Source organism: Macaca fascicularis, chromosome 5 (genome assembly GCF_037993035.2).
Source record: "Macaca fascicularis isolate 582-1 chromosome 5, T2T-MFA8v1.1".
NCBI classification, from domain to species: domain Eukaryota; kingdom Metazoa; phylum Chordata; class Mammalia; order Primates; family Cercopithecidae; genus Macaca; species Macaca fascicularis.
Window position 1 is genome coordinate 151,773,311 of NC_088379.1, and position 22,944 is coordinate 151,796,254.

General features: G+C 34.1%; 1 protein-coding gene across 2 annotated transcripts in view; it reads right to left on the reverse strand.

Moving 5' to 3' along the window:
• TTC29 (tetratricopeptide repeat domain 29) overlaps positions 1 to 22,944 on the reverse strand; it is a 279,537-nt gene that overhangs the window by 233,064 nt on the left and 23,529 nt on the right. For both annotated transcript variants that reach the window (XR_012435150.1, XM_045392931.2), the window contains exons 5-6: positions 9,653 to 9,876; positions 4,168 to 4,353 (exon numbers count right to left, since the gene is read on the reverse strand). Coding sequence is in view for 1 of the 2 variants with exons in the window: in XM_045392931.2 (XP_045248866.1) it covers positions 4,168 to 4,353; positions 9,653 to 9,876 (410 nt within the window). In the remaining variant the exon portion in view is untranslated. The remainder of the gene's footprint in view (positions 1 to 4,167; positions 4,354 to 9,652; positions 9,877 to 22,944) is intronic.

A 22,944-nucleotide genomic window follows, 5' to 3' on the forward strand; every position in this document is an offset into this window, starting at 1 on the left:
GGGCTCTGGTCACATTTACACCAGTGGGATGAACATGACCCCTGACTGCAGCCATGTGCCCAGTCTCTGTGGCTCTGGCTTCTGCTCATGTTCCTCATTTGCTCCATGGTTCTCTGAGTGTGCTGGAGCCCTCTGCCCAGGACTATAGCCAGCTTGGTTGGGCCCTGACAACCTGCCCGTTGCCATCTGCCGGCTAATGTCCCACTTTAGCATGAATGAGGGCACTCCTGGAATCAGGATGCTGCCACCTGCCCCCGCGCACAGCTGCCACCTAGCTGTTGCTGCATGGCCTCCATTCGCTTGTCTGGACCAATCAGATCAGATATGTGGAAGCTGGGCCACCATCACCTCAGAGGGAACCCTTCAGCCAGGTAAGTCCCCACTCCACTCTAGCCACATATTCTTAAAACTCCTAGTTTACTTTTTTAGGTTGAAAATTCTACCCCCTATTACAGAAGCTTCACAGATAATTTTCACCCTCACTAGGTACATCAAACACTCAAAGTTAATCTCCAGAGTTTTCATCAACATTGACTTAGTTGTTTTATCTGTCAGGCAATAAAGGTATGGTTCTAGGGTTTATGAACTATTTAAGGGCATAGAAAAATATTTTAGATCTGACAGAAAGTAGTTCCAAAACAAAATAACACACTCTCAAATGATCTCAAAAGCAAAAGCCTTTACAATTATTCATAACCCAAACTTTTTACTTATGAAATATGAGTGCGTTTCATCATCCAGTAGTGTGGGACATCTAAACTCGAGCAAGTCAAGGACCTGAGAGTGTAATCTCATGGCAGACCCTCCCTAACTGCTCACATTTTCCAACCTCATTGTTTCCCTCAGTCGCTGTGTGGCTGCCACCAATGGTAGGTGCGACCATGGCGGCATGGGTACTAACCACAGGGCCCATAGGCAGAGTATTTGTTGAATGAACGGGTGCATCGATGAATGAATAAACAAATTAACAATGTATAAATCCTACAATAGAAATATTTTAAGATAATTTTAAAAATCAGAATGAGAGGGGAATGGGGAGTTGTTGCTTAATGAGTAAAGCGTTCCAGTTTTGCAAGGTGAGAAAGTTCTGGAGATTGGTTGTGCAACCAAGCAAATATACTTAACACTGCTAAATATACTTAGAAATGATGAGGATGTCTAAGTTTTATGTTACATTTTTCACCACCATAAAAAATTTAAAAATCAAACCAAATTTTTAAAAATTAGAAATAAAATTTACAGAAAAATTCAAAATACACTTATGACAGCTATCTGAATCTCACTGCAGCAACTCTTCAGTTTTCATCAACATAGCCCTGACTTCTTCAGTCCTATTTTCATATAATATGTATTATTTATTCCGTGACTTCTTTTGGGGGAGGTCAGTAAGTGACAGTTTCATTTGACAGTCCAGACAGAATTTGATGGCGTAATTACAAAAACAAAATAAAAACAATTTTACTTTTAATTTTATATAAGGAAGAACTTAACCCTTTTGTACAATTTGAAAAACAAAACTTGACTTTTAGCAACAGGCTAGAAATTTTTAACAAATTTGAAATAACTTTTCAATTTATAGTAAGCCATATCTCCTCAGTGTGTACATTTATAATCACCTAGAGTCTCCACACTCAGAAATAACTACTGTTAATGTGTTAGTGTAGATATATGCACAATACAAATATATTTTACATTGTGCTTTATATCTTATTTTTCTATTTAATGTATCAGGAGCATTTTCTGAAATTAACACATATTCATGGTTTCCTGTGTTAATTTGGAATAAAATCGAAGGTCCTCACCTTGGCCTACAAGCCCCAGTGTGATCTATCCCAAGCCTCCCTGTGTAACTTCAGCTTCTTCCACTTCCCACCTTCCACTCGCTGTGTTCCATTCACCCAGGCCTTCTTGCTGGTCCTTAGGCATGATCAGCATGCACTTGCCTCAGGGCCTTTGTACTTACTGCATCCCCCTTCTGGAACCCCTTGCTTCAGATTTTCACAAGGGCTACTCCCTCATTTCACTGCTATCTCACCTTATAATAGGTAAGCACCTTATATAAAGTGATAACCATTGTGTATCCCCTTGCTCTACTTTATTACGTATTGTAGGACTTAACACGACTTAATATAATATTACATAACTATTGATTGTTAAGACCTGGTTTTTCTAGAAGCATGTAAGCTCTACAAGGGCAGAGACTTTGTCTTGTTCATTCTTCTATCCCCTGACACCAGGTTGTAAATCATCATTTGTTGAATGAACCAACGACTTTTGCTTTAACCTATTTCATGACTGCACAGAACTCTGTTGCATGGATGTTGCTAAATACATTTAGCTAATTCCCTTTTCTGGGATACTACAGATTGCACTGCAGTGGAATACTTAAATATGTTCTCTTAAATATAGTAGTTTTCCATTGTTTTATCCGAGTTAATTACATTGAGTGCAGCAGCTTCCTAGCCATCGCCTTCCTCTTTTCCCTCCTCCCACAGTTTGTATTACAGACAGACTGATATCCCACTCCTTTCCTTGCCCTCCATGTACAGAAGCTTAAGTCCAAGCTCTGACTGCTGGTGTGTCCCTATTCTACCTTCCCACTGTGGTTTCCCAGGGTGGGAGGAGGGGGGAGGATCACGAAAAATAACTAATGGGTACTGGGCTTAATACCTGGGTGATGAAATAATCTATACCACAAACCCCATGACACAAGTTTACCTATGTAACAAACCTGCAGATGTACCCCTGAACTTAAAATAAAAGTTAAAAAAATCATTTAACTATTCCAAAAAACAGCCCACACTTCCCACTGGATGCAGGTTGTCCCTCTTATCAGTTGCTCTAATTATGCTTTAGTGTATATTGTTCCCTTTTCACAGAATATATTCCTATTCATTTACAAGCCTAAATTCCACCCATCTTCCAAGTCCCTTGCCAGTCCCTCCTGATTGCATCGTGCCTTCCTTGAATCTAGTCTGCATGACATCTCACCTCCCTAAGTTGTTCTAATACTCCCTATGTCTAGCACGCATGATGGCTTCTGACCATGTTCAGGCACCTCATGAGCTTTGGCTACAATCACATGAACTGCAACTTCCTGAAGCACTTTCAAAGTCCTATGCAGTCCTAGGCACAAAATAATAAATATTTTTAAAATTGAGCAGTTTCACCAAAGTCAAAACTTTTATGCAAAACGAGATAGTGTTTTGAGGGAAGAAATGGCATTATCCAAGATCAAATCTTTTCATCTTTCCCTATATTTTCTTTGCATATTATCTGCACACTATTTTGCCATAAAGAATTTTCCATTCTTAAATTTCTATTTGCAATCCTTGATCGACCACTATACAAAATCTATTTCTGACAATTTTGTTGTTGTTTTAGATTTTGGCTTTTCTTAACATTATTAAGTATGAAGTTATTTTTAAATGAGTATTTCATTCAGGAATTATTTTAAAAATCATGATGAGGCCGGGCGCGGTGGCTCAAGCCTGTAATCCCAGCACTTTGGGAGGCCAAGACGGGCGGATCACAAGGTCAGGAGATCAAGACCATCCTGGCTAACACGGTGAAACCCCGTTTCTACTAAAAAAAAAATACAAAAAGCTAGCCGGGGGTGGTGGCGGGCGCCTGTAGTCCCAGCTACTCGGGAGGCTGAGGCAGGAGAATGGCGTGGACCTGGGAGGCGGAGCTTGCAGTGAGCTGAGATCCGGCCACTGCACTCCAGCCTGGGCGACACAGCGAGACTCCGTCTCAAAAAAAAAAAAAATGTCATGATGAGGTGGTATGTGAGTTACATAGATATTTCTTGGTTTTCATATAACGGGCATGGGGCAGTATGAAAATCATAAACTATACCTTTCATTCTTTCATCCTGTGTGTGGAGGGGTCAGGGAGGATGCTTTCTCTTAGTGAGGATGTTACCGGGTAGGAACTGTAGGTTGAGCACTCAGGCAGAAGCATGAGCAAGGGATTCTGCAAAAAATATTCTGTAAGGAATACTGAAGCTAGGTCCACAAGTCACATGGTTTTGTTTTTTGATCTCAATAATATACATGATTATGCTGAAATCTCAGGTCTTTTTCTCCACCACCATGTGCTTTTCGGTTGCGTGATCTCAGGATCCACCAAAACACACCCAAGGCATCCTGGCAAATGCCCACTCACCATCTTCCTCGTAGAGAAGACCCATATGCATGTGTGCCTCGGCTTCTTTCTTCCCACCGTCAATTTTGATCAGCTGAGCAATCTTAAAACATCGTTCATAGAAGTGGTTCCTTACCCACTTGTCTTCAGGGTTATTGAAGTAACAGGCCAGAGCATACAAGTTGTTATATACATCTTCGAAGGATTCTTCAAAGAGAGAAAAGCGCCATGAATGGCATTAGAAAGATGTTTCATGGCATATCCCTTAGAATGGCAAACCAGTATCATGACATTTATTTCCTACTTTTCCTTAAAGATGTGATTAACAATTTTAAAAATTGGGTCTAAAAGCAAAAATTAATTTATTTTAACTATTAATTTAATTACATTAATTAAGGGATGTGCAGATGAGTAAAGCAACAAAAGGCTCTCTGAAAACTTACAACATGTAGGAAATTCACACTATTTGGTTGAAACAGGAGGCTTTAAAATATAGGACAGGACAATACCTACTAGCAACGTGCTCAGCGCTTTTGGAAGAAAGGAGTATATGGTATCATTGAGCACTTTTCCCACTGGAGGTTTGAAAGTACTTAGAGATTCTAGAGATGGCAATGTTTCTCAGCCATGGCAAAAGATAATGTAAATGAAGAAAGCAGAATGGATATGAAAATACCAAGGTATTTCATATCATAAAAAATGTCACAGGCCTGATAGATACAACAAATGATGATCAGAATGACCCTATAGGCTCCGTATGCTTTCAAGCAATGTTTCTAGCAATATTAATTTCTAGCAATGTTAAGAAAGAGAAGACTCCTATGCTTCTGTTTTCTATGGGTATTTTTTTTTGCTGGGAATGCATAAATACTAGTCGTTTTTATTCAGAAAGTTGTTGATTAAACTCTTCTAGGTTTTTTTTTTAAAGGGTATCTAACCTATATGTACATAAAAAGTGTGTCCATCAATTGTGAATCAGTCTTATAAACCCCACCTTGATCAAACATGTCTCTGTGTTAATAAATCATGCCTCAGTCCTGTAAACTCTATTCTAATGGTGAATATGAACAAATTAATAATATTTATGTCTTTTGTATTTATGCTGAAAGCATAGTTGTATTATAAAATGCAGTGATCTCTGGGTTACCCTTCCAATAATTTTTTAAATAACAACCATTATCTATTAGAATTCACTGATATTAATTGTTCACTACTACCAGAGGAATCAACCCACATATTCCTGAAGAGATTACAATTATGAAAAATATTGCCCAGTAGGACACCTATAAGATTAGAACCAAAACTCAGAAAAAATTAAGCAGGTTGATTACAACAAAGGGTCATTTTGCAGAACTGTAAATAAGTCACCCCAATGTTTCAAAAGAAATTTCTAAAACCGATTCTATTCCTTTACATATACTATTTCAAAATTCTTTAAAATGGAAACTAAGATTTATATGAAAATAAATTTAATAACTAGAAAACAAAATAAAAAGGTCTCCCTATCCTGGAAGTTGCTGGGGATTCTGGAGAGCCATTCTGCTTTTCGAGGACACTCACACTAGGTGACAGCTCAGGTGAAAAGTAGATAACCTAAGTTATTTATTTGATGCAAATACTCCCACCTCAGAACTATTTCTGGGCTTTGTCTTTCCATTATGAACTTCCTACATAATGTGAATACAACAGTAAAGTCTGTTTTGTAATATTTCATATTCTTGGTTATATTTACTGATTAGAGAGTTATTGCTTTTAGAAGCCAGCAAGTAAAACATTTGGTATTTTCCACTTTAATAAAAAGTATATATATAATTAAAAATACATGTAGTCCTGAAACAATTTTTTTATATTTTAGTAATTAAACCTTAATGTAAAAATATTTGCAACATTTCATAAGGTTTTTATTTTATTTTTTTTTAGGAATGAGTTAGATAAGCTACCAAGATTACATATTTAAAGACTACTTGTCAGCTAAGCTATTTTTCTATGAAAAAAATGGATGGTTTTCCAGAATCTTAAATATAAAAGAATATATTCACGTTTCAAATCTTTGGGCACTCCATATACATGTCCTGTGCCCTTTACAAAGGCTACAAGTAGCCTTCTCTCCTTGCTTGTAGACAACTTCCTTGAATTGTCAGCAGGTATACTCAGAAGATAAAAATCAATTTTATTGTGGGTTTCTTATGCTCTTTAAAAAGACGATTCTACAATAAAATAAATTTGGGAAACATTTTTGCTAATTTCCTTTTTCAGTAAACCACACAATAAACATCAGCATGCTAAATGCTCTGATTAGTCCTGCAATACATCAACCTGCTTAACCTCAGTGTTAGTTCACCTGGTATTTCTCAAGCTTATTTTGCCAGAAAATTGTTTTGTTTTGCTTTACATCAAATCTGTAAATATCTGTGGAATTTTGCTTTAGTAGAACATAATTTGTGTATCTTAAACAAACATTATTAGAAAAAAATTGCTGCTCAACCCTTAATAAATTTAAAAGTCAAGTGTAAATAATGTTTGAATTATCTATTGATTCTCTTACCCATTACCATTATTGTCATCTCTTCCCTAACCCCATGGGACATAAGGCTCAAATCAGATGTCACAGACGGCACAGCAATGATTCATGACAATGGATAATATTTTAAAAATGTATCAAGGACAAAGAGACACTTTAACAAATGGAAAATAACCCCAAAAGAAATGAATGACTTACTTTAAACACACCTTTGCTATAAAACAGCAAGTGATGTTTTGTAAAGTAATTTAAATAACTCTAGGTTACTGCTTTGTAAGTCTCAAGAGACAGAACTGACCTGAGATGACTATTGTTAGTGCCATAGCTTTGATTAAATGAACGTCACTGTGACCCTAGAGTGATGGTCCTTCCAATGAGAAGCAACGAGAATGCTCAGTTATACGCTATCTCAGGAAAATTGTCTCCAACCCCACAACCATATGGAATGGAACTTTAAGATACTATTAACATTTGTATATTCTAGGCATACATATACATTTTAAGATTTAGGATTCATTCAAGTTAATAAGAGTGAATGTGCATATCTCATTTTCTGGTACGTTCCTAATTCAAACCACAATTTTCCTCCAGTAAAGTTCATGTGTTGAATGTGGAAAAAAAATTATAACATTTTTTGAAAGAAGGCCACACAAATGTTTACATGTCCTTCAGCTGAAGTTTTTCCAGTAATACTTTTGTAATAATTTTAATTTTCTATATTTCAACCAGACAAAAGTCACTGAATTTTGCGGGAGATAATCCTACAGAAGAGACATTGGCTATTATAACGTTGGACTTTGGGCCAGGTGCAGTGGCTCACACCTGTAATCCCAGCACTTTGGGAGACTAAGATAGGTGGATCACTTGAGGTCAGGAGTTCGAGACCAGCCTGGCCAACATGGTGAAACCCCGTCTCTACTAAAAATACAAAAATTAACTTGGCATGGTGGTTTGTGCCTGTAGTCTCAGCTACTCGGGAGGCTGAAGCAGGAAAATCGCTTGAACCTGGAAGGTGGAGGTTGCAGTGAGCTGAGATGGCACCACTGCACTCCAGCCTGATTGACAGAGCAAGAGTCTCAAAACAAAACAAAAAGTTGGACTTTGTTAACTTTTGGATTGGAGAAACATTTTTACTTATACATATAGTAACTTTTCTTTAAGAAATATTATAAATTAAAATCTTTTCTACCCTGAAATAGACTATGTGGCATTTTAGGTTCTTTATAAATTTGAAAAAGCTTTCTGACAAGCTGGCTCACATCTATGACACCTTATGACAAGTGACATATTTAGCTTATATTTACACTATCTCCAATGAAAGCCTTGATTTAAACAGTGAATATGATAAAATTAAACTGAATAAAAAAGCTAATGAACAAATATTATCTTAATTAGTTCTACTTTCAGTTTTAATATCACTTCAGAATTTTGGGCTAATACTAGAATGTAGGTTGTTTAATTTTGTTTGTTTTGTTTTGAGATGGAGTCTCACTCTTGTCACCCAGGCTGGAGCGCAGTGGCGTGATCTCAGCTCACTGTGACCTTTGTTTCTCAGGTTCAAGCAATTCTCCTGCCTCAACCTTCTGAGTAGCTGGGATTATAGGCGTCTGCCACCATGCCCGGCTAAATTTTTTGTATTATTAGTAGAGATGGGGTTTCACCATGTTGGCCAGGCTGGTCTCGAACTCCTGACCTCAGGTGATCCACCCGCCTCGGCCTCCCAAAGTGCTGGAATTACAGGGGTGAGCCACCAAGCCCAGCCAAAATGGAGGTTTTTCACAGTAGCACTTTTTATTTACAAAAGTTAATTTCTTGAGAAATTATTATAAATCATATTTTAAAGTTCACCAAAATACTATTTTTCACATCCATCCTGCAATGAAACCCTTTTCATAATATAAATAACCACCTCCTAGCGCGCTCCTGCCACACACACACCCTAGTTCATTTGTTTTGTTCACATTTTTGTGTGTCTCATATTCATAAGTCAGGTCAAAACCTGATGGGAAATATGTATTGGCTCCAACATATAGAGACTCTTCTAATGTTGTTTACATGACTCCATAAATTTTCTCCATGGTACCATTGGGTAACAAAAAGTTGCTAATACTCTATTTTCTGATAGAAAAGCCTGAAATGACTTGTAGACATTGTCAGGTTGAGGCCTGAGTTTTTCTTGTTGAATCCTGTGGTATTTTCCCCAAAAAACGTGGAGAAAAGAATAATTTAGAATACCAAATTTACATGCCAAATTCTAGGATTTCCTTTTTATCTTTGATTATGGATGACTAGTTAAAATGACCCGTTCCTAATATGTAACTAAGAAATATTTATGACAACAATATCAGTAAAATTAGTGTAGAGATGAAAATATTTACTACTTGGAATATACATTAACTTTCTGGAAAATTTTAAAATTCAAAAAATTTATTAGAAATGATATCATGGAAAATATCAAATTAACAATTTTATTTGCAATTGTGAATTGCAGGTTTTTTTAATGTCTTTTTACTATTTACAAAGATAAATTCTCCAATTCAAATCAGTAGGACTTCTTGACCCAAACTTCAAAGTCCACTATCTAAACTTAGGAAAATCAGTGTGATTTTCAAGTTATAGTACTCTATGAAAATATCTCCTCTGTGAAAGTCAATGTTCAGATTACATATACAGAAAAGCTGTAGAAAGGTTTAAATCTAATGATAGGAACTATGTTACTTCATGGGGAAGTTCTGGAAATGTTATTAGGTGCTATATGTTGTCTTCCTGGCTCGGAAGGACATCACCAGGATGATCTCGTGTCTGGGCAGCCTCGTGATCCAATATTCCCTATTCTTAATTCCATAAAGATGCTTAATTGACTGGGTTGAAGTGTGTTAAGTTGTCTTAATGTTTCAAATTCATACATGAAACAATCTGGAATCTTCCCCCAGGAGCTCGCTGTTCTGACTCCTTCTGTGCTCTGCCCACAGTCCCACCACTTACTTTTTCTCTCAGCGTCCTCAGCCCTGGTCAGGTAATGGTAGAAGTAATCCAGTTTATCAGGCTGCTCCTCCAGGGGCTTCTGCAGCCAGAAGAGGGACCTGACTCTCGCAGCCTCCCTCAGGGCATCCCACTGCTCCATCAGAGCGAAGAGCTCCGTGAAGGACTTATGATAACCATCTCGCAGCATGTCCACACAGATGTTCTTCTTGTAGGAGTTCCTATAACTGGGAATATGAATCAGAACACTCACAGATTTATGTTAATCCTTTCAGTCTGCATGGTGTTTTAATTCTCTAATAATTTAAGGTTGAATCATGTTGCCTTTTTTCCCACAGTGAAAGCACTGAAAACTATCAAAAGATCTTTGCCTCAAACACTTATAATTGAACAATTTCTGTTTAATGAAAGATGCCAGGAGCTATCTAAATACAGTAATTTTAATGAAATTACATTATAAACATATCAGTTCCAGAGCTGAGCTCCATTTGATAAGGACAAATAAGCTAGCTGACTGATGAATATTCAAAAATACTTGATACATCAGCCTCCCACCAAAAAAAAAAAAAAAAAAAAACCCAACAAGTCAAGCAAAAATAAAAATTGCCATTTAATATCAAAACAATATTCTCTCTATATTAGTAGTTTCACTGTATGTTACAGAAGTTCATCATTCTTTCATTCATGCAGAAAATATTTATTGAATTCTATTACTAACTATATATTTTCAAATTATTTTCAGTTAGAATTAAGTTAATGATTAATAATTCTATTCTAACTTCAATAATCAAATGCAAGAAGATAAAGTGACAAACAAATATTCCTTTTAGTCATGCGACAAATAGGTTCTGAGTTTCCTACTAAGTACCAGGCACTGTTCTAAACCAAATAGATTCCATGCCCTTGTGACGCTTGCATTCTAAGGGCAGAACATGACTAACAAATAAGTAAGCAAATGAGAATAATTTCAAATGATGAAAATTTCTAGAAAGGAAATAAACAGAATTGTGAGGTAATAGCTGTGTAGTGGCTATTATTCCATTAAAAGAACAATTAGATGCCAAAAGATACAGCTTTATACTAATTATGTTATATTCTTTTAAAAAAATAGGACAAAAGACCTGATGTGATACTACTGGCAACAAAAATTCACCGTGGAGTGGAAACAGCCCAGATCACCAAGATTGAGCCCAGTTTTGCCTCACCTCCCTAGGTCTCCAGTCTTCTCATCTCTAAGCTGTGTATACTAGTATATGCTACGTACACCATGGAATTCCTCTAGGAACCAAATGAAATTAGGTATGTGAGAATACTCTGGGAACTGTGAAATCTCACTGCTGCTTCTCAATTCCTCATTATGCACTAGATTCACCTACAGAGTTCAAAAAACAAACAACAAAACAAAACAAAACAATGACTAGACTTGCATCTGCCAAGAATTTCTTATCCAGTGAATCAGCTTAGGTAGAGAACAAACAAATAAGAAGTGGCAAGCAGGAGAGTGGTGAGACAGGAAGTTTAGAAAAAAGGCAGGTCCCAGATCATGAAGAGACCTTACGGTAAAAACAACAGTGAGAAGTCTGGACTGCAAGCTAGCAGGGAGGTAGAGCTATTGGAGATCAGAGTCAGGGAACCGACATGACAAGACTGCATTTTACAAAAGTCATCTAGAAGAAGTGTCCCAGTTGAACTGCAACCTTCCCCTATCTGGCAGTCAGGTTGTTACAGAATTAGTCCATAAAGAGAATAAAGAGACCACATGGATCCTAGGTCAAAAGATCAAAAGCCAACATTTAGCATGAGAATAAGATATATTTGAAATGGGGAAGAGAAAAGGAATAGTGGTTGTTACTTATTCCTGTCCTCCAATTGCGATAGAGGAGGAGAGTATGGAGAAAGGCAGCGAGATGCTTGGAGGGCCATGTTCTCTTTCTCTTCCTCACTCCAGTCAAATGGAGGAGCTCAGAGAGTAAAAAAGTCAATATCCTATGAAATGCAGTGGGAGTCAAGAGTAGAAAACACTCATATCCTTCTTCCCATCTAGGGTTCTTGAAGGCAGGAGGACTACCAACATCCCTCTTCCCACCTCCCCATACACAAGGGCATGCAAAGGCAGCAAAAGTCACTGCATAGCATTTCTAGGCAGAGGACGACAAGGATCATCCCTGTAATTGCCCACAACCCTGAATGGTATAGGAGAAGGGACTTAATATTCCAGTGGGCTCCATGCGTGGCCCAGAAGTTACTGGGAGGAGAGGGCTGATATGTCTGTCACAATGTCATCTGGCCATAGCAAGGAGATGTATGCTAACAACTGTTCGTGGGCTGCCCACTGCGGACTGACGTAAGACACAGCTAAAACTGAAATGAGAAGTACTGGGGCACTCCTGAAGGGTTCAGGTCAGCATATTTCCAGAGCTGATAGAACAAAGACAGATCAAGTACATCAGAGATTGACACATGTAAAGGACCTCATAAGCTAGGAATGCATTCAGCTAGTAAGTAAAAGAAACTTGTCTCACAGTGCTGTGAAAAATGGAGGTTTCTAATTTTCTTGCCTAAAGGCAGGCAGCTGAGGGCCTTGGTTCAGTGGCCTGGCAAGTTCAAGGCCATGTCTCTGGGGTTATCTTGACTTTCCCTCCTTCTGGTCCCTTACTGGTTGCTACAGGGCTTGCTACAGCTTCAGACATGATGTCCACTTTCAAGACAGGAAGAAAAGGGAAAGTGGGGTGGCACTGGCAGCCCTTATGGGAAAAACAAAACATTCCTGCAACCACTAGCAGATTTCCACTTGTTTATTGGCCAGAACCCTGTCACGGCCCCACTCCTCAACTTGGTGCCAGGAGTCTGGAAAAACAAATATGCTGCCTGCTCTTGGGCATGTTGCTGCCCACAAACAAAACTAGAGTTATGTCTGCAAAGACAGAGGAAGGAGTGGATACTGGACAGACAAATGCAGTGACAATTACAAAGTCCTAGAAGTCAGGGGTGTCCAGTCTTTTGGCTTCTATGGGTCACATTGGAAGAAGAATTGCCTTGGGCCACACATAAAATACACTAAAACTAACAATAGCTGATGAGCTTAAAAAAATCATTTAAAAATCTCATAACCTTTTTAAGAAAGTTTATGAATTTGTGTTAGGCCACATTCAAAGCCATCCTGGGCTGTCTGTGGCCCACGGGCACTGGGTTGGACAAGATTGTTCCAGGTCAAGATCTGAAAATAAATGCTGTTACCCCAGGGAGTTACCAGATAAATTGTAGGAGGCCCAGATAAGTTTTAACATCAGATAAACAATGAATGATTTTTTTTTTATTAGCAGTATGTCCCAAATATTGCATAGAACATACTTATTCTAAAAAGAGTTTCTTGTTTTTGAAACTCAGACTGAACTGTATGCTCTGTATTTCTATTTGCTAAATCTAGTAACTCTCGTCCCCTGAAGCCCCCAGTAGTGCAATGCTGTTTCTGTGTAGGAAAATAGGGTGAGGGGAAGAAGTTTTAGAATCTTGAACAACTTGAGAAACTGCCGAATTGGACTGACTTTACCTGAGAGTGACAAGATTGGATTTTTACACTAGGGAGGATCAAGGCTCAGGGCCAGGAATTAAAATTAAGTTATAAAAAAATAAAGACTTTCAATTTAGCATTCTCAAGTCTGTGAGTCAGAAATTCACACCTGATCCAAGAGAAGCAAGGGGAGAAGGGTAAAACCAGGAGCAGGAAGAACGGATGGGAGACTGGTGGTCACGGAAAGGAGAGGTGCTGGGGGTGGAACCAGGGTAAAGCTGGAGGGATGGAAAGAAGTAGGTGAATTCAAAACATTTTAAGGAGACAAAAATATGGATTACTTGGTGATTCAAAGATATATCAAGGGTGAAGGAAAGAGAGGAGCAAGGGTAACAACCAGGTTTGGGGATTGGGTAATGGGTAATTAGTAATTTGCTAAAGAGGGGAACACGAAAGGATGAACAGGTTTGGGGAAAGAAAATGAGTTAAGGTTCAGATAACTGGAGTTTCAGGAGCCTGAGGGGACCTCCACGTGTTACCCCAGAAGGCAGTTTGGGGGGTGACATAGGAGGCCTGAGAGGACAAGGGGCTGGAATCTTGCCTCACACAAGCAATGCCACCTTTGTATGGGTATGCATTGGTGGCCGGCCAGTCTTCCGGAGTGAAGAAAACATTTGGGGGCAAAAATGAAGAAAATTATAAATAGATAAAAATTTAAACATCGACCATAAATGATACAAATAAATGCTAGATAGGGCAGTTAGAAGGCCATCTCAGTTCTAATCCCAACAGGGTCAGAAATCCAGAAAAATCACTCTCTGGGCCTCATTCCTCCACCCCCGGAAGATGAAGGTGCTTTTGCTGGATTTGGTCCACCCAGCATCTAGCTCCACGTCCAAAGGAGGCACACTCTAAAAGTATTTCAGAAATAACCTTCCCCACATTGTGTGTAGTCTTGGTGGCATGGAAATTCAGGGACTCCCTAGCCAAAGAGTGGGTTATTGACCCAAATTAGGCCAACTGGTCTCTCTCCCAAAATTCTGAAACCTGAGGCAAGCAACACAAAGGTGTAGGAGGTTGCTGGCGCTCAATCAATTCTGGCAGAATTTTGACAAGATTGTCTCATAGTTCCTGCTACCTATATCCATTCGAGAGGGCCGGGTCTGGTCTTTTTCTTCTGATCTGGGTTCTCCTCTAAATTCCACTACATCCTTTCAATAAAATCATTTTCACTTGATTTAGTCAGAATCCATTTCTGCTGTCTGTGACCAAAGAACACTAAGTGATTCAGAAGGGATTGGACAATCATTATTTCCACACCATCTTTCAGCCTCAAACATCTATGATATATAACTAATATCAATTTTTAAAATTTCCAGTACATTTTTTAAAAAGATCATTCTTTACAGGTGATGTTACAAATAGAAATGTATTTAAATATGCATATAGAACTATGCTGGTATCGTCTCTACTTTTTACACACATGCACACATACCTATGCATACTAATATGCTATTGTTTAAGCCTCATTGTTAACATTTGAGAGCAAGAAAGGACAATTATAGTGGTTTAATAATTGGTTCCTATCTAAACCTTCATAGTTAATGCGAATTATTTCTTTTAACCAGAAAATCTTCATTTGTTAAAATAAATTGGCTATCTAAAAAAAAGGAATGTCAATCTCTACCATTATATTTGAATTTCTCAGGTTTTAAATTTCGTAACAGAGAACCATAGCCAAAGTTCACTTGCTGTATGAAAGAATTGTTTTAAACACAAATAGAAATATAAACAAAACTCAGTTTTATTTGTTTAATTGTTATTTCATTTGGCCATAAACTTTTTAGCCTTTGGTTTCATTTACACATTAAAAAACTTTTATGAATATTAGTCTAAATTAAAAGATGCTGTTTTTAAGCATCAGAAGAAGAAAAATCTTCTTGAACTGATGCCACGATACTGGATGAAAATAGAGAACTCTGGTAAAATTTATGGAGAGATTTAATATTATAAAATATGAGGAGAGTTCATCTGACAGGAAAAAAATGTGCCATTCACAGAAGCAAAATTGTGGACATGCTGAATGTATCCTAAGGAAGATCTTTGACACTGCAGATACCTGGGGCTGCAATGGGATAAGGGATGCAGCTTGAGAACGCATTTGAGAATGAAATTAAGTAGTCAAGCATTTCATATAGGCTTTATTGCCATTTAAGGGTATTATTCATTCAATGGAGATGCTGTTAACTGTTCTGAATTCACATCACCATCTCCCTTAAAAAATGCAGAGATAAAAAAAATCTAGAAACTGACAGAAAGCAGAGCTGAACAATATGGCATAACTCCACAGCAGGTGAATGTTAGAGATGCTGGGAAATGGATAATTTACTGCAAAACAGCCATGGAGATACTACAGTGTTTTAAAATTCTGCCTTAAACTATTTTGAATAGCTACTATTTATAGAGCACCCACAATGTGTCAGGCACTGTGTAGACATCATTTCTAACTGGCACAATAACTGTATAAAGTACTACTTCAATTTTTACAAATTAAAAAACCTGTCTTCAGTGAGGTTGTGAATTGCCCAAAGCCATACAAGTTATTAATAGTAAATGGCAGAGTTAGAATTCACATCCAGCTCCCTCTGGTTGAAAATTGTGAATTCTTCCCATTTCCTTCCATTGCTTCCTATTATATCATGTATTGTTGCTTTTTCTTCTTCTCCTCCTCCTCCACACAACGTTCTGTTTATTTGCATTGATTAGGAATTTGATATTATTTGACAATTATGATACAACCTTTCAATTGGAAAGCCATTCTCTTTTTCCATGACAATCCATGTTTAGGTTGGGTATTAGACAGAGATCAGTATCATTTTGTGACTCCCCCAGAGAATCCTTCCCTTTAACAGGAGACAGCAGACAGCCAGCAGCATCCAGGAAGAGCAAATTAAATAGATATGGTTCCCACTCGAGGGTGTAAAGTCTAACAGGAAAAACACTGACAAAGACAAACATTTGAAAGGATAAAAAGCATATACTCCTACAAATATAAAAAAGGTGAATAGATGCAATGAATAGAAATTACAATTTATTTTACTCTCTCTGTACCTAAACTAATACATCTAATAACTAATATAAAACCCCCTAAGTAGGTCTTTATATTAGTTATTAGGTGAATTTTTAAAATCAAAGACATTATCTTCTATTCAATTATATGACTGATTTAACATATTTTTTGCATAGGATAAACTGAATTATGGAATCAACATGAAGCTTTACATTCAGTGAAATATTTCAAAAGCAGTTCAATAAAAAAATACTTTAAAACAAGATCATAAAATTTTCATTTAATCTGACAAAGATAAAGTCAAAAGATATGTAATATCTAATCAAAAGTCAGGATAATACTTTTATTTCATTAAGTTAATATTTAAAAGTCACAAGTGGGTTATCTATGTGTCAGTTATAACAGTTTTACATTCATATGGTAGGGATAAATGTTATTGGAATCACCTACGGGATAATTACATTGACTTAAATTAATACTTCAATAGCTTCAGTTAATATAATTTCCTTGGAATAAAGTGAATCACTATTCTTACCTATCTTTTTCAGTGTAGGTAGATATTATGTATACTGTAATTAGAATGAAAAAAGTCATTTCTTGACATACACACATACTAACTGATAAAAAGTGTATGAGTTGTTTATGTTTTATAGTTTTTGGTAAAAATGCTATTTTTTCCCAAAAGCTAACATAATAATAGAGCATTTTCCTAACCATATAAATGTATAAAGAGAGAGAAGTGAAAAAGACAAAAAATTTGACACTGTTTAAAACGACTTTTTGCTTTAAAGCCATATATAATTACAATGAAAACTGAAAGCATTTTTCTTAATTTTACACACTTAGATTGTTCACAATTATTCGTCATAGTATTGATTAGTAATGATTAAGAATTGGACTACCAACAGCCATATATGTATTTTTTGTAAGAAACATTAGGGAGTTAAGATTTTTAGAATTCTTAATTTATTTTCCATGTACTTCAAAATATAGCAAGAAAGAAGTTTCAATATAAAAAGGTCTTTAAATTTAAAAGCTTTCCAATGAGTTGACTGGTCTCTGGGGGCATCTACTGGAAATTTAGCAAACTGCAGTTACATCATGTAAATTTGATAACTTTCATTATCCATCCTAATACAGATATTATTTTAATTGATATGCAAATAAGTTGACACTCAAAGAAGATAAATGTAAAGTTATGCATGGTATTCTATCTCATCCATCTGGAACAGCAAAACATGTAGCTGTCTATGAGATGAATTAACAAAGATTCAACTGTTAAAAATGTAAATGGGGAGGTGGCATATCATAGATTAATAGTTTTCATAGCATCCAATTCTTATTTTTGGAAAAATTAGAAAAATATTTTATACTTAAACATTCACATATTTAATGACAAACTTGTATTAATCCAAATAAAATACATATATAAAGCACTTTTAAATTATGATGAATTCTCTAAAACAAATTGTTTTGTATCCCATACATCCACCAATCATAAATAATATGACTACTGCTTATTTTCTATATGATTTAATTTAATTATTATATGTTAACATCTCAAAGAGTAGAATTTATTATATTTGGATCAAAATAATCTTTCACTATAGTTAGTCATTACAACTAGAATTCATCATTAACATAAATATTGTTATTAATGTCTTCTAAACATTTCAGAACCTCCTTTAAGAGTATTGAACATATAATGAACACAATACAGTCACTTCAATGTATGTATAGTTTAATATATTTTAATTAAAAAGCTCTTTTTATAGTATTATCTGTTATGACTATCACTAATCATATAATAATTTTAATATCACAGCCATTATAATGATCTTGATTTTTTAATAGAATTTCTAAATCATATTCACTTTGAGATTAAAAATATAATTTGAAAGTATAAATATTGTGATATGCTTATATTGTACATTATATATTTTATATACTACTATATATATCTAATTATATTATAAAAATTATATATTATTTACATGTATGAAATTATATATTATATAAATTTTATATTTATATAAATTATATTATAATATAATTTGTGTTAAATTATATTATAATCTATATAAATTATATTATATATTATATTTTATATAATATATTAATATTATTAATATTATATTAATATAATATATTATATATGATATTATATTATTAATATTATATAATATATTAATATATATTATAGATAATATATTATATAATATAAAATAATATATTTCATTATTATTAATTATATTATTAATTTATTAAATTATATTAAATAATATAAAATATAAAATATTTTAAAATAAAATTGTATATAATTTATATAAAATGATATATAAAAATTATATAAAATTCTCCTTGTAAAGATTCAGGTAACATTTTAGCTTCATTCCAAAGAAATCATCTAATGTAATATATTAATTTATAATTTTTCTAGAAATTTCTTAGAATTGCATACAAATAAATATGATTTCATCTTTTATATGAAGTGAAGAAATTAAGCAATATAAAAATATTACCAAAAAGTCAGAATATAAATATTAATATAGCATTCTGTTTCAGTTTTGATTTAGACTCAATTTAGGTAGATAGTCCAATTTAGCAATTTTAAATATATAAATAAAATCTGCCCCCCAGAACTTTTTATGGAATAGAATTTTTATGTGATTATAAAAACAGTTATGCGTTTACTAATTTGAACTTTAGAGGAAACTGTTACATATGCAAGTTTTGCTTTGTAGTTTTGGATTTCTTATCTATTAAGAATAAAGAAAAGCATAGTCAGACTTTCAACATTATTAAAGTATATATACAAATTGAAAAATGCTATTTTGAAAAAACTAACCTAAGTTCCAACTTTATTTAAAAAAAAAACAGTAGGAATAAACTTTATCCTCTAGTATTTTGTAAATAGTACTATCACTAATATAACCCTTTCAACGAATAATAAAAATATCTAAACATTTGATCAGTAAAGATTCTCTCAATATCCTGATAAGAATTCAATTCAACATGGGTGATTATATTTTGGAAGTTATGAAATATTTCTGTAGAATGGGACAGAAATTATTTCACAGATTCTGTTTTGATAGAACTGATGTTTTGCATTAAAGGCAGTCACTTCATGTGAGATCAACAAATGTTTATAAACCAAACAGTATTTTCTTTGGTGATTAACAAATATCAGAGGAAATCATGCTTATTTAGCAAATAGTACAGGACTACAATCTTTACAATAACTTTAGATAATTTCCTTAATAACATAAAGGCATTTTTTTATGTGCCCACCTGCTCAAAGTGATTTATTCAAGTGATTCCCACTTAATCAAATATTTGAAGTATAGTAATTGTTATCAACTAGGAATGGATAAACTATTTATCAGTAAATAGAAAGTATTACCAAAATAGTTACCCACGGTAGCTGTCGCACAGCACTTTAGCATCATTCATTTTCTGTATCGAAAAACCTCAAACATACACATTTTTAAAACTTAAAAAAATTACTGTTTGTTTTAGAAACATTTGTTGATCTCACAAAAAGTAACTGCCTTTAATGAAAACTTCTTTAGTAGTTTGGTAAAAAAGGATAGGAAGAAAAGCTCCTTATATGAGGTTAATTACACATGCGAGTTTGATAAAAGTCTTATTACTTGCAAAATCCTTTGAGAAATTCAAACCTTATACAAAATAATTCGTGTAGAAAAATGTTAAGCCAAAGATTCCACATGGAAAGATATGAAATGAGCGTCATTGTTAAAGGATAATTTTTCAGGGACAGTATTTTCAAGCCAGGATTACAACACTTGACTCCAAACACCTTTGGCTAACTGCAGAAATCATGTGGATTCTTGTTCTTTTCTTTCAGATTACACTGTACTTCTCTACTATAGAAAAACCAGTTAAACCTAAGCTGAAAAATAAACCCTGGAAATAATCTTAGTTTTTAAATTGAGTTATAATGATACAAAATAAATTCAAGTGAGTAATACAATTCTGGTATATTCTGTATCCTAAAATAACAAGAAAAAATCATGAGGAAAGGAGGGAAACAAAAAATGAGCTTCATATCACAGGACTACAAAGAGTGGACTAAATATACATGTAAATTTCATCATGCTCACTCATCAAATGATCATTTTTGTCTAAATTAATATTTATAATTTATATTAACAAAAAACTCCACAGAATACGATATTCACTCTGTTGTGTTCTTCTTTTTGAAACCACCCATCTTCACAATGACACTCTGTTTTTTGAAACATAATTCTATGATACCCTCCACAATTTTTGAAATTTTGTTTGGAAAACTTTTTCTGAAATAACATCATTTAAAATTTTCTTTTAGCTTTCTATACAGCATTATAAATAAAAGAACTGTCAACTTTCCATATACATTCAGGGAAATATCAAACTTTTAATAAAAATGAAAAGCTGGAGAATATAAAGAGCAAACTTAGTAAAAACAAGTTGCATTATAAAGAAAACTTCAGCTCACTGCATTTTTTTTTACTAAAGTATGTCATACATTTTATCTTTGCAAGAGTTTGACGAGTTTTGCAAGTAAAATTCTGTTTCCTCTACACTTGCTAATAGTCATGAGAATCTGTAGTTTGCACCTTCCCATTAAAAATGTATTGTATTTTTTGAAATTATTCACCCCGCCTTTTATCCAGATCATGTCTTTGAAAGGAGGAAGTAGATAATAAATGGAATAATTCATGATTCCCCATTAAATATGAAACTTTCTTTTGCAGAGTTTAGAAAATGAAGTTCTACATAATGTACAAAAGTTGATTAGAACTTTTTTAACCTTTTCAAGAAAAAATCTTTCATATTAACTACATGAGGAGCTTTCTCTGAGAAAGGTAAAACAATCAATTCTTTACACCTATAGTTTTGTCATATATATTCTAATGTTGCTCCCTCTAAACATATATTTCCTTAAAATACTTTAAACATATTAAAAATAATGGCAAGAAGAATAGTATACATTGAGCTATAAACATGACCAGTTTTAAAGAGAAATATAACAGGTTTAACATACAAAGGGAAAAATCACATAAATTAAAAATGAAAACAAAACATTATTCATGCTCTTTTCAGTAATGTAATGGATGATAGTGTAAGGGTAAATAACAAAAACTGCATGTATATTTCTCTTACTATGGCATGTCTTCTAGTGAAGTAATGGTATTTTGTCATGAGAAAAAATATACACTTATAAAACTTCTCTTTTACAAATCAATCATTGGTATTCCGTCAACTACACTCTCTTGCATCCCTTTTTTGATAAAATTTTTTAAAAGAAACCAAACGATTCTTAGACTGATTCTGTTCTATATTTTTATATATAAAGATCCTATATTTCTTGGGTGAGAAATCTGTGTAATTTATCTTAAGAGAAATGTCAAGTTCTGACTACTGAAGAGCAGCGGTTGATCTCATTTCTTCTTTGGGTTTTTAAGTTTCTATGATAGAAACAGTTCCTCATTTGACTCAACATATTTTGATTTTCCCCTTATCTAAAAATAAAATTAGAATGTATTTCCCTATCAAACTTGAATGCTTAAAAGATGACTACCAAACTGTAAGTCATGTAAACAAATCTTTCATAGTATGTGCTTTTAATGACTGTTGCAAAGTAAGTGTGCACTGTGCACATGAACAGTGAAGCCAGGACTTTTCACAGACTATATGTATACAATAAACTTCCAGAACATAATAAAAACTAAATTAATAAAAACAAAAAGTCAATGGATCATTTTGATTCTTTCATCAGGAAACATCTGTATATAAAGATCTTGGTTTCCTGAATATGATATTAATTTTATTGCAGCTATCTAAACATTTAGAAAATTACTAGTTATAACTAAGAATATAGAATTAGTAAATAAAAAAGTATATCAATAAGAACATTGCAATAACAAAAGAAAGTATTTGCAAGAAGATGAAATAAAAGAGCCTTGGATTTAAATTTTAAAAAAGTATAAAATAGATTAGTAGGTAGAGAACAAGAATATTTTTCTTTTGTATTCCCATAAAATAATGCAAATTCCAACAAAAAGAAAACTTGTATAATATTATTAGTATTAAACAAAATAGAATTCAGGCAGAAAACATTAAAGGAGTATAATAATATCAGATTTACAAATAGATTACTGAAAAATATAGCAAGTAGGAAACAATGCACCTAATAATATAGCTTAAAATACATAAAATTAACAGAAGAAAGAGAAGACATTTATTTTAATTTTTTTTCCAGAAACTTACAGATAAAGTAGAGGGAAAAGTATTTGAACAGTAATTGCCTAGCTTGATTGAAATAACAGCCTCACGCTAATATTTATATTCTGAGAGATTTTTATATAGAGAACTATCTACCAAATTAAATAGAGAATATATACTTATTTTTCAAAAAAATAAATATTTATAAAATCTGGCCAAGTACTGGTCACACCAGGAATTTTGTAAATTCATACACTTACTACACATCCATGGATATACATCCATGACACACTTACTAAGCATGAGTGAAGATTTACTTCTCAATCCTGGATCCCCTACAAAAAAAAAAAAAAAAAAAGCAAACACCAAAAACTATTCACCTGCAAATTTAGAAATACACTCCAAGTTTATTATTTGCTTAAATGTGAAACCAGTATGGAAATTTTCATATATTTAGAATGGAAAGAAAAAAGAAGTTATCATCAT